This window comes from Cynara cardunculus, assembly GCF_001531365.2.
Source record: "Cynara cardunculus var. scolymus isolate 2C chromosome LG 14, CcrdV1, whole genome shotgun sequence".
Classification (NCBI taxonomy): domain Eukaryota; kingdom Viridiplantae; phylum Streptophyta; class Magnoliopsida; order Asterales; family Asteraceae; genus Cynara; species Cynara cardunculus.
The window spans coordinates 6,147,771-6,161,638 of record NC_037541.1 but is presented as its reverse complement, the minus strand read 5'-3'; the positions used below and the strand labels follow the sequence as shown (position 1 = coordinate 6,161,638).

The following is a 13,868-nucleotide window of genomic DNA, read 5'->3' as shown; positions in this document are numbered from 1 at the left end:
TTCAAAAATTACATAAAAAAATGAAAATTTTTAAATATTTAATTTAATACTAATATCAATATTATTTTTTTTAGAATATTTTAATGAAATTTTCAAATTTATATCTTATTCAAACATAAAAAACATTATCGTTTTCTCAAAACTACATAAAATTATACTATAACATCCAAAGAGAAAAAGAATAAACCAGAACATTAGAATTGAAATGTATGTTATTGCATTGCATGAGTAACCTTCTAGTTTACTTTAAAAATCATTAAAACATTCCCGACAACTCTTTTTTATTTCTTCTAAAATAAAGAACCATTAAAAACGAATTACATTTATTTTCAACAGATTCTCTATTTTAGTAATTTTAATATGAATTATATTATTATAATATTATCTAATTTATTATCTCAATACACATTTTAAAAAAAAGCACTTTTTATAAAAATTAAAAACTCAATCTTATTAAAGAAAATAATCATTTCTCTCCCTTATTTAAAGTTTTCTTGGATGATTTTGTTTTTTAGACAATAAAGGGCCATTTACCAAACGCTTACCCGAGTAAGCGTTTACCAAGTCACATTACCTTATCGGATGAATATGATAAGGACCAAAAATCTTACCCAGTAAGAGCCGAGACAAGGAACAAGGGTCTTATCCGGTAAGTAAAGACGACGACTCTTACCATGGTAAAAGCTTATCGGGTAAATTATTGCATATGGTGTTGTTTTCGTGGACTAAAATTTTACCCGATAAATAAATAATAGTGTTGTTGGAGCATTTTAAAAAAAAAAAAACTCACCATTTCTATTTTTAAAAAAGCTGCTGGAAAATAGTCTGGTAGATAATCTATTTTGGTGAAGCTATTGTTTTTCCTTTCTTTTGATATTCAACGCGTCTTGTGAGATGCACGTGCGGGCATGTGTGCTATATTTCTCCTCCAAGACATGGTCGGAGGTTAATGGGTTCTCAATTTTCGTCATTTTAATCCCTTTAATATTTATTCTGTGGGTCCCGGTCAACAATCTTCAACCCCCCACTCCCTCCTGACTCTCAAACTCAACAAACCCTTCATTGCACCGTCCTCTCTCTCTCTCTCTCTCTCTATATATATATATATATATATCCTTCTCTCTCTAAATATCTTTCTCCTAGGTCCCTCTCTCTCTCTCTATATATATCTGTATCTATATACCTTTTTTCTCTATCTCACTTCTGCAACTATAAAAGCCCACTTTAACATCGAGCGAAGTGTGTGTCCACTTAATTATATATCAACCAGCAACACTTGGAATTTCCAAACACAATCCGAATAACATATATATACCGATTCATGAGGTGTGTGATTGGCATGGCTAAACCATGCAACCTGCCAAGATCCGCCACCCATCTCACCGAGATTCCAAACTGTACTTCCACCAGCATGAACTATAGACCCAGATCACAATTAAGTGTCAAGAGTTCTTGGAACAGCGATTCAGGTCAAACCCGAGTCGCAAGTCGTGTGGCGAAGTTGGGTCAGAAATGGCGAGAATACCAAGGGATCAAAAACTGGGAAGGGTTGCTTGACCCGTTAGACGACGGCCTCCGACACGAGATTCTCCGATATGGGGATTTCGTAGAAGCGGCCTACCGGAGCTTTGAGTTTGACACATCGTCCGCGGATTATGCCACCTGTAAGTATTCTAAAAACTCAATGCTGGAAAGATGTGGGTTGGGAGGAAGCGGATATAAGGTGACTAAGAATTTACATGCCACGTGTGGGGTTCAGTTGCCAGGTTGGATTAACAGGGTGCCTTCGTGTACATCTGTTAATTCCACCTGGATCGGCTACGTGGCGGTTTGCAACGATGAGGAGGAGATCGCACGGTTGGGCCGTCGGGATGTGGTGATCGCTTTCAGGGGCACTGCCACCTGTCTTGAGTGGATTGAGAATCTACGGGCCACGTTGACTTCTATACCTAATGACGTCGCACCTGAAAGCAAAAGAGCGATGGTACAGAAAGGGTTTCTTAGTATGTATACGTCAGCAACCACCACGTGTCCGAGCTTACGGGATATGGTGAGGGAGGAGATATCGAGTGTCATCGACAAGTACGGCGACGAGCCACTTAGTGTCACCATCACCGGCCACAGCCTCGGCGCCGCCCTAGCCACCCTCACGGCCTACGACATAACCTCCACATTCGAACGCTCTCCGATGGTGACCGTTGTTTCATTCGGCGGCCCACGCGTCGGAAACCGCAACTTCAGATCACAGCTCGAAAACAGCGGCACCCGAATCCTAAGAATTGTGAACTCCACTGACGTGATCACAAAAGTCCCTGGATTCTTGGCCGACGATAGCAATGACATGACAAATAGAGGAATTCCGGTGGCAGGATTGCCGGAATGGCTACAAAAGCGAGTCGCCGAATCCCAGTGGTTCAGATACGCAGACATCGGAAAAGAGCTCCGATTGAGCAGCGACGCATCACCATACCTCACTAAAAGCGATTTTGCTACGTGTCATGACCTTAAGACATATCTCCATTTAGTGGATGGTTTCGTCAGCTCTACCTGTCCATTTCGGACCAAAGCAAAGAGACTCTTGGCCGGAACTAAACACGAGAAGCAGCAAATTTTTGTTAGATGACGTCATAACTAGTGTGACAAACTTGTAAACTCCGATGTTACAGAAATTGTATAGATTCCAATTGAGAAAATAGGCAAAACCCTAAATGGGAAAATGGACGTTTGATCATCCTTAAAGTTGTGCAAGTTTGGGATACTGAAACAAAGTTTGTTAAAGATAATAAATTTGGCATTTTCTGACCATCAAAAATTCATAATGAACAAGGTAGGGGTGCTCATAGGTTGGGTTAATCGGGTCGAAAATATTTGAACAACCCAACTCAATGCTTGCGGTTTAAAAAAATCTTAACCCAAAACAAACCAAAGTGCAACCCAACCCAACCCGTACGGGTTGATACTTTGGTATATTAAAATAGGGAAAATTGCACCAAAATGAAACAAAATTTCACCTAATTTCTATTTTGGGAAACCAACTTTCAAAATCGTCATTTTGGGGAACCAACTTACATTTGATTCATATTTTGGGAAACCAACTTTCAAAATCATAATTTTGGAGAACCAACTTACACCTGATTCATATTTTGGGGAACCAACTTGCAAAATAATTATAGAAAAATAACTAAAATTCGTTTTTTTCCAAAAATTAATGCAATAAAATCTATTTTTCATTTCAAATCTCGTTTTTTAATTCATATATCAAATTGAATATTTTTTAAAAACAAATCCAAATTACCACAATAAAAATTGTTTTTTACTAATGCAAAAAAAATCAATTTAATAGAAAAAAATTAATTGATACAATTGGTTAGATATAAAAATCTTGAATGTGATATTTAATATTTATTTTTTATTGCATCAATTAATTTTTTCTATTAAATTGATTTTTTTTGCATTAGTAAAAAACAATTTTTATTGTGGTAATTTGGATTTTTTTAAAAAATGTTCAATTTGATATCTGAATTAAAAAAACGAGATTTGAAATAAAAAAATAGATTCTATTGCATTAATTTTTAGAAAAAAACGAATTTTAGTTATTTTTCTATAATTATTTTGCAAGTTGGTTCATCAAAATAGGAATAAGGTGCAAGTTGGTTCCTCAAAATGACAATTTTGAAAGTTGGTTCCCCAAAATAGGAATCAGGTGCAAGTTGGTTCCCTAAAATAACGATTTTGAAAGTTGGTTCCCTAAAATAGGAATTTGGTGAAAGTTGGTTCCCTAAAATAGGAATTTGGTGAAAGTTGGTTCCATTTTGGTGCAATTTTCCCATTAAAATATTCTTTTAACCTTGAATCTGTTATTTCTTTATTCATAATTTCTTTTTTATCATCAACCATTTGATATAACTTATCCATATTTTTTACGTATATCACATTCAGTTAATTTTCTCAATTTACATATATATGTTCATAGTTGCTGAACATATATATGAATGGGTTATTAGTAATTCAACAAGTAGTTGTATAAAAAAAGCTAATCACTAAACATTACAACAAAATTGGTTTACACGACACCCCCAATCTCTAAGCGTCCCAATAGACCGTTTTATAAAACTCAATTTATAGGACCAAAATATAAAGCGTCATATCTAAAGGTGTTGTAATAGTTTATACGACGCTTTTGGACGTCTTAACAAGTTTTTTTTTGGACATTTTTAATACAAAGTAACGCATTAGCAACTTTATAGGACACTTTTGAGAAAATGTTCTATAAACTCAATTTTTATAGAACATTTGTTTTTATATGACAGTTTTTGAAATAGTGTTCTATATTAAAAGCGTCCTAAAAAACGTTATATAAACTTATTACAACGTCTTTAGATAAGACGTTTTATTTTTTTGGTCCTATAAACTAAGACTTAGAGGACTATTAGGACGCTTAGAAATTGAGAGTGTCTTATAAACCCGATTTTGTTGTAGCGAAAGAAGTAGCATCGTCTAGAAAAAGCAATATAAGAGAGTGATTATGAACTGTTATGAAGAATACGAAGTTAGAGAAGAAGAAAGAAATCAAAAGTAAAAAATCTAACCAAAGATTGATAGCAACTGGGGACGACGTGAAGATCTGATCATGAAATTATAAATATCAAAACCTTAAAGTCTACAGTGATGAGGTCGGAGAAGAATGTCGAAGACGGGGTTTCGGTTTCAATTTACAGTGACGGGGGAAGGAGAAGAACACCGACGTTCAGGTTGCGGTTTTGATTTACAGCGGTTGGGGAAGGAGAAGCACGCCGGGATTCGGTTTTGAACCTGTGGTCGTGAACTCGTGGCCAACGTCGGTGTTGGGATTTTGTACCGACATTGAAGACATGAACTCGAGACCGGCATTGCTTCCGTAATGTCGCAGAAGACGAAGGTGTTGTGTTTGAGGGAGGATGATGTAGACGGGTGGAATATGGAAAAAAGTGGAGAGGCAATGGTGGATTGGCTTGCAATTTGCAGCAAGGAAGAAGAAAAGAGGGGCAGTGATAGGTCAGCCGGAAAAACTGGAGGGGCGGCGGTTGGTTGGTTGGTTGCAGTGATGAAGAAGAAAGGATGAGGGAGAGATCGAGGTGACCGGTGACGATGGGTCTCCATGGGGGCGGGGCGCGACGTTCTTTTTTCCTTTTCTTTTTAAATCTTTAAATATTTTTACATAATGATATGGCATTTAAAATTCCACGTAATATTTTTTTAATTTATTACGTAATATTTTATTATTTAAAAATCCACGTAATGTTGATCGGTTACTTACTTTTAACCGATCAATGAAATCCTTAAATAAATACAAACTTTGCTCTAAACCTTTAATTGATGTCTTTGAGAGTTGGTTTCCTAAAACAGGAATTAGAACAGAGTTTGTTCCATTTATGTGCAATTTTCCTGTTAAATTAATACATGTAATATTGTTATTATATGATAATCGATAATATATAAATGAAATCTTTTGTTGAGAAAAATAATAAATGTGATCTTGATGCACCTAGCAGAATTGTAACTGAATACACCAACAAGGAGGTCGAAAAGATGATACGTGATATTGACCAATTACAACAATCTATATATCTATATAAGAATAATCATCAAAAGATGATGTGGCATCTTGTTAGAGTTAGAATCATTAGTTGTTATTTTGTTTCCAATTTTTGAATTATTTAAAATAAAAACGTATCATATAAAGTTTATATGACGTTTTTTGACGTCGTAATAAGTTTTTTAGACCACTTTTAATATAAAGCATTCCATTATCAACTTTATAGGACAATATTTGAAAAACTGTCCTATAAAAACAACTGTCTAATAAAAAATTGAGTTTATATGACAATTTCTCAAAAGCGTCCTATAAAGTTGCTAATGCGACGCTTTGTATTAAAAATGTTCTAAAAAACTTGTTAAAACTCTAAAAAATGTCATATAAACTTATTACAACGGCTTTAGATAGAACGTTTTACATTTTGTTCCTATAAATTAAATCCTATAAAGCGGTCTATTGGGACACCTAGAGATCGGAAACGTCCTATAAACCCAATTTTGTTGTAGTGTTTATTTGAAAAATGCATGTATTTGATTGTTATACATGTGTTGAAAATGTAACATTTTTGTTTGATGGAATTTTAATTATTAATGATTAGTACATTAATCGTAATTGAGTTCACATAATATCATTGTGAAAGTATAAAATATTATAAAATAATTTGTTAAAATAATAAATATAGGAGTGATATTGAAAATGTATATGATGATGATGATGATAAAAGGGATCTACTTCTTTTGATAGATTAGAGATGATTTGTGTTTGACCATTTTTCACACAAAAATAATGTGAGAACGTTCCACATGGTGGTTTTTATGTGTCTTATTTTCAACATTTTTCTGGTACATCGTCGTTGCTTGATAGAATAAGAATCTCAATATTAATTTATAAATATGTGTTCCAGATTAATAAAATATTTAGATAAACGATCCTAATTATTTAATCTTTTGGATACCAGGATACTTGGAAAAATATTTGTTTCACATTGATACAAACTCAAATAAAAACCTTACCAACCTTTTAAAGAAGAGCCTTCATGATGGTGGATACTTTTTATGTTTTATATTGAAGATATTCTAAGTGCATCTTCAAAAACGTATTCTAAAAAATAAAGAAACTTGAATGTTTAGTTTTTATCTTTTTTAATAAATTCTATAAAGCGGAGAAACAAATTTCATGAACCCTTCAAACTAAAAGTTTTTTTTTATTAATCTGGATATCTAACCTGTTATGTGAGCCGATTAATCCTAGAATGACTATCTGCTTTACAAATAGCCCGAAGTCATCACATTTGAATTTTCGTGGCCATAAGAGGATTTTTTTTATTCCTCCAAACTAAAAGTTAGTAGCTTGAGAAATATATATATATATATATATATATATATATATATATATATTTTGATTAATCTGAATATCCAATCCGCTATGCGAGCCGACTAATCCCAAGGCAACCACCTGCTTTGCAGATAGTTCGGAGTCACCGCATTTGAACTTCCGTGACCACAAGTGGATTTTTATTCCTCCTTGGATTTGAACATGGGACCTTCAGGTACTTTTGACCTTTGGAGTCAAGCTCAAACCAATCAGACACCATCCTTGTGGTTTATATATTTATTTTTCGTATTATTTTATATATTTTATTAATATATGTTATAAATTTATTAAAATAAAATATTAAAAAAATGATAAGATATGAATTATTATAATATCATATGACTGGACAAAAATATTTGTTCTATAACAGAGATTCCTTATAAAATCATATAAATTTTCATCCCCTTCGTTCTCTATTTCTATTTGAGAGGGTCCTAACGAAACGGATTTTATTTCCATCGAGCTAAAATAATATGTCAATGTCTCTACTAAACTAAAGACATTATTTAATAGTTATTTTGCTTCAGTTTATTCGCTACAAATCAGAACACAATTTATTTCTGTTATATTTTTATTTTTATTTCCACTTTCATTTCCTTGAATAAATCAAACAACCTTTTAAGTATCATATAAAAACTCCAATAAATTACTTAATTTCCCAAATATAATTTGATTATAGTAGGAGTGTTTTTTTTTTATTAACCTGGATTACCCGTTATGCGAGCCGATTAATCCCAGGACGACCACTTGCTTTGCAGATAACTCGGAGTCATCGTATTTGAACCACAGTGGCCACAAGGGGATTTTTATTCATCCTTGGATTTGAATGAGACCTCCAGATACTTTTTACCTTCTGAACCAATCTCAAACGAATCAGACACTACATTTATGGTTGTAGGAGTGTACTGTTTTTTAATTATTGGCAAGAAATGATAACAATAATTACTTTTTGAAATGCATGCATATGATCCATTTTGTGGGAGGTAAGTTCCTTGCATCAAAAGTAAACGATAGACCCACAAGAAAACGATTGCCTTGGTGAATAAAATAACAGTCGAGTACTCCTATTAGTTATCGAACCACAAAACCTTTTAGTGCTCTTTTAACAAATCATTCTATCAGTCATATCCATCAAGTACCATTTACTTTGATGTATGACTTCATACCCTTCTATCTATCCACAGGAAATTAATAGTTTTATACTTAGTACTATATATATATATATATATATATATATATATATATATATATATTATAGGTAGAGATTCAAACGAGAACATCTTCATTTTACGAGAACGTAAAAACACCCTTATCACATGTGATAATACGCGTGAGGGAACCTTGTGATATGCGGACGACATGTTCTACGACTTAGTACGCACCAAAGGTTGTCTGCGTCTATGATTTAGCATCACATGTGATGGTCTTGATGGATTATAGTATCATATCAACACCCTTATATATCACATGTGATAATACTTGTGAGGGAGCTTAGTGGTGTAAGGGCGACTTGGCCCGTAACCAAGATCGCATCGAAAATCTCTCGCGTCTGTGATTTTGTATCGCATGTGTTTCATATGTGATGAAATAATAGTATCACATGTGATTGTCTATAGTAAAAGGGTGTTCTCGTAAAATAAATGTGTTCTTGTTTGAACCATTCCCTATATACACACACACATACACATAGAGAGAGAAAGATAGACATAGATCATATGAGAATAAGAATCATAGTGAGAGACGAAGAATCGTATGAGAAGTAGAATTAGGCTAATAAGCGTAAGAAGAGATTTGGATTTTTGATCACTTTTAATCTCAAACTCACTCATGAATTGCGTTTGATAGAAGGATTGATCCGATGCATCTTGGTGCATATCATCATAATGTGCATCCAATGGTGGAAATTCTTTCTTAAGCTTCTCCTTAATTCTACTTCTCACCGGAACCCAACCATATAGTGAGAATGATGAAATCATTTCTGAGCTTTTGGATGGTTGACTTCTTAATCTAACTGAATATTTTTTAACTATATTTTATTAAGGGGTTGTTTTACAGTTGCTGAATGGTTTGGTGCAGAATGATTAAATGGTTAGAATGATTAAGAGACCCTTATGATATAATATAAAATGAAATATAATTGTTTTGTAATTGTTCAGAATGAAATTAGGGTACTGAATGGTTAAGGGATGCACAAGATACAAAATCATTCAGAGGGTTTTAGAATCATTAAAAAACTGACTTTTTTTTTTGTCAAACAATATTCATCTCTTAACGATTCAGAGGCTTTTCCTCATACAACCCTAATAGTTCCCCTAACATTTATATTCATTTTAAGTCATTTTTACGAACTTTTATATACATTTAATTTCTTCACATGCATTAATTTGTTAAAATCAGTCATGATAAAAATAAGTATAAAGGTAGTTGAATATAGATGAAAACATAGGGCCTTCTTTTTAAAACCCACGAAAGTATCATAACCTTGAGAACTAGTGTTTTCTATACTATTTCATTTTTTTTTTCATCTTACACTAAGATTTAAATTACTAATTAACATATATTTGTTTCACAATATGAATATTTTTAGTTTGTTTGTGAAATAAAAGTTACACATAATTTTTTATACTGAGAACCGAATCAATATGAAGCAAACACATTTTCTAACAAATATATGTTCATCAATACATTAAATGTTGGAGTTGTTTGAAATTTTTTATATTAAGTCCTGTATAGGTAAAGTTGTCTGTCTATGTAAATTTGTAGGTCCAGATAAAAATGTACTGTTGTTTTTTCTTTCCACATAATAAACGATCTAAATGACCAAATTAACCATTTTAACCCTCAATAAACTAAACATTGTTTAACAAATCCATTTTACCAATTCATCAAGATTTCAAAATTCAAATTAGGGTTTACCATTTTACCAATTTCAACCAGCATCAAGGTCTCAAAATTAAAATTAGGGTTTACCATTTAACCAATCTCAACCAACATCAAGGTGGCTTCGTCTTCTCGTATGTGGTTAGGATGAGAAATGAGGGAGTGACGGGAAGGAGATGAGGGGGTTTTATAGCCGAGAGGAAGATGAGGGAAGAAGCATCAACAGCATGAATCTGTTTACTAGAGCGATTAAGCGAGAAGAGAAACAGAGCCGATGTGGCTAGAGAAGCAGAGATGATGTCGTCGGAGAAGTAGAGCCAATGTCATCGGAGAAGCAGAGAAGTCAGGCGTCAATGTCGTTGGTCTGTGTAACGGAGCGATTAGGCGAGAAGAGGATAGGCGAGATGAAGAGAAGAGAGGCTTCCTGTTTTTAGTTAAAGGATAGGATAGGTAATTTTTTGTTGGTTGAATCTAAACAAGTGCACATTAACCCCATTAACCCCAAATAAGTCAAAAGTAAACACCCCTTAGTCTTAAATGATAAACGATAACGTAAAACAATACCTTAAGATAAAAGTTCTCACGATTATCACAACATATGGATTTCTTATTTATATATAACTAGGTTCTGTTTTGTTAAAGAATTCAAAGAATTGAAGAACCATGAATTCTAAAACTATAGAGTACAGACGAGCAATAGTACATTTTGATTCCAACACTACTAAATAATGGGTTTCATCAACGGATTTTTTTGTCGGATATTCCGTTGAAAATTTACCGATGGAATCCACCATAAAAGTCAAAAAAGCCAACTTTTGTTGACTTCTGCTACAAATCCCTATAAATCTGCAATAAATTTTTTAAATTTTTGTTTAGTTCTGATTAAATTTTGTTTAAGAAATCCATCACAAATCCGTCACAAAATATGTCTGCTTTTCTTTTTACTTAATTATTTAGGATTTTCGACGGATTTGTGGCGGATATTAATTAATGAAGTAATTAAACTAAATCCGCTAGAATTCCTAATTAATTAAATATATGTCCAGAAAATGTTTTAAAAAAAGGAAAATTATATTTGAGAAATTTCTGATGGATTTCTGGTACGGAAGGGGGTAACCAGTAGAAATGTAGTACAATTTGTAGATCGTGAAGTTCTGAAACAGTGAAAAAGAAATTGTATATATATATATATAATCTAAAACTATAACGACAATATATTTTCAATTAACGAATCTAGATAAACCGTTAAGAATTTAACAACACAAATTGATGATTTGTATAATTTATGACGGAACGTTATAAATTGAAATAAGGCATTTTCGTAGTATTTACATGTGTACATGTACACGTATCTCGTCATAACGTTTGATAAACAGTTAATTAATTACATTAAAATGAAGAAATTGTATATTTAGGGGGTGTTTGGGATTGCTTATAAAACAACTGTTTTACTTATTCCGGTATGACACCGGTAATAAGCAATTTTGAATGTTTGGATAAACAGCTTATACCGGTACCAAACCGGTAATAAAAAGTTTTTGAATAAGTTAAATTATTCTAACTTATAATAAGTTGATAAAAAAACAAGTTATTTCAAATAAGCAAACCCAAACACCCCCAAGTTCACAATGTTATACCTATTTGAAAACGATGTAATTATAATATTTATTGGACAGTTGGAATTATAGACCACTTTTTGATGGTAAAGAGTAGGTATTTGTATCTGTCCAAAAATATATACATCTAATCTTTTAAAAACAGTTATCTACATATAGTCATCATAGTATAACAAAATTGGATTTATAAAACACCATTAGATTTTTATTTTGAGAAACCAACTTTCACCTGATTCCTATTTTGGAAAACCAACTTTCACTTGATTTTTATTTTGGGGAACCAACTTTCAAAATCGTCATTTTGGGGAACCAATTTTCACCAGATTCCTATTTTGTGAAATCAACTTTCACCTGATTCCTATTTTGTGGAACCAACTTTCAAAATCGTCATTTTGGGGAACCAACTTGGACCTGATTCCTATTTTGGGGAACCAACTTTCAAAATCGTCATTTTGGGGAACCAACTTGCATCTGATTCATATTTTGGGGAACCAACTTGCAAAATAATTATAGAAAAATAACTAATATTCGTTTTTTTAAAAAAAAATTAATGTAATAAAATCTATTTTTCATTTCAAATCTCGTTTTTTTTTTAAATTCGAATATCAAATTGAAGATTTTTTCGAAAAAAATCCAAATTACCACGATAAAAATTATTTTTTACTAATGTAATAAAAAATAAATATTAAATATCACATACAATATTTTTATATCTAACAAATCTGTGTCAATATTAAAGTTTAAATCAGATTTGGCAAATCCAATCAAAATTTTGATAGAGACCCTTAAATTAAATGTTACATGTTCAACAAATCAATCAGACCCTTAAATAAACAAAAAGTTTGATAAAGACCCCTAAATGACGATTTTAATTTTTTGGTTCTCCAAAATAGGAATCAAGTGAAAGTTGGTTCCATTTTGGTGTAAATTTTCATTTATCTATAATTATTTTGCAAATTGTTTCCCCAAAATAGGAATCAGGTGCAAGTTGGTTCCCCAAAATGACGATTTTGAAAGTTGGTTCCCCAAAATAGGAATCAGGTGCAAGTTGGTTCCCCAAAATGACGATTTTGAAAGTTGGTTCCCCAAAATAGAAATCAGGTGAAAATTGATTTCTCAAAATGACGATTTTAAAAGTTGGTTCCCCAAAATAGGAATCAGGTGAAAGTTGATTTCTCAAAATGACGATTTTAAAAGTTGGTTCCCCAAAATAGGAATCAGGTGAAAGTTGGTTCAATTTTGATGCAATTTTCCCTATTATAAAAGCAAAAAATAAAGCGTCCTATCTAAAGGTGGTGTCATATAAGTTTATAGAACAATTTTGGACAAATGTTTTAACAAGTTTTTATGACACTTTTAATATAAAGTACCGTCGCATTACCTATTTTATAGAATACCTTCGAGAAAGTATCCTATAAAATTCATTTTTTATGGGATACTTGTTCTTATAAGACATTTTTTTTTTCAAATTAATGTCCTATAAAATAGCCAATATGATGCTATTTTACAAAAATGTACTAGAACATTTATTAGTGACGTCCAAAGACGTCTCATAAGTTTATTAAAACTTTTTTAGATATGATAATTTATTTTTTGGTCTTATAAGTTTAAGTCTTATAAATGAGTCTACTAAATAATTTTTTTTTTTAATATTTTATAAACCCAATTTTAATGTGATGACAAAATACACCCATGCATATATAGCAATAATGTGCACAAATTTTGCCAATCACTGGGATGAATATACAATCAAAGTTATATATCAAAGTAAATTAAAAGGGTACACGCGTAATGCAACGAGATACATCTTCATTTTAATATTTCGTTTTATTTTTTGTATCAATTGATATAATACTGTTTATGTGGTTTTGAGAAATATAATGTTTTTACTTTTGAATAAAAATAAATTTGAAGACATCAAAAAAGTTTGAAAAAGTATATCGATATTAATATTTTATTAACTATTTTAAAGTTCTCGTTTTTTTACAATTTTTTTAATTCAACTTTTTATTGCAATTTAATTTAGGTTAAATAGTGAATTAATTTATTTTTGGTTTAACAATAAAAATTTTCTAAAGATAATATCTTGTATGTGATTATGTTTATCTAGAGTTAGTTATACGAATTCAAAATGAAGCTTTAATAAGTTATACTTACACACAATTTTCTAATATTAAATTTAAAGTAATATGCATTAACACACAGTACTTCATGCATAAAGAATGTTTTTTTAGAGTTTTTGTTAAATGTTTTATAATATAGTATGGATATATATTTCCTAATAAATTATTTATTTTATGATATTTTATTTTCTATAATAACGAAAATAGTTTATACGTATATTAAATTTAAATGCTTATTCAATATTATATATTTTTTTTCAAACGAATATAACGTGTAATTTAGTTAGTAAAAAAATAGAA

At 31.5% G+C, this 13,868-nt stretch overlaps 1 protein-coding gene across 1 annotated transcript; it reads left to right on the top strand.

The window, feature by feature from the left end:
- The first annotated feature begins 1,339 nt into the window (after nt 1-1,339).
- Nucleotides 1,340-2,623, top strand: LOC112526931 (phospholipase A(1) DAD1, chloroplastic-like). Its single transcript, XM_025137376.1, has one exon. The coding sequence runs from the start codon at nt 1,340-1,342 to the stop codon at nt 2,621-2,623; it is 1,284 nt and encodes a 427-aa protein (XP_024993144.1).
- The last annotated feature ends 11,245 nt before the right edge of the window (nt 2,624-13,868 follow it).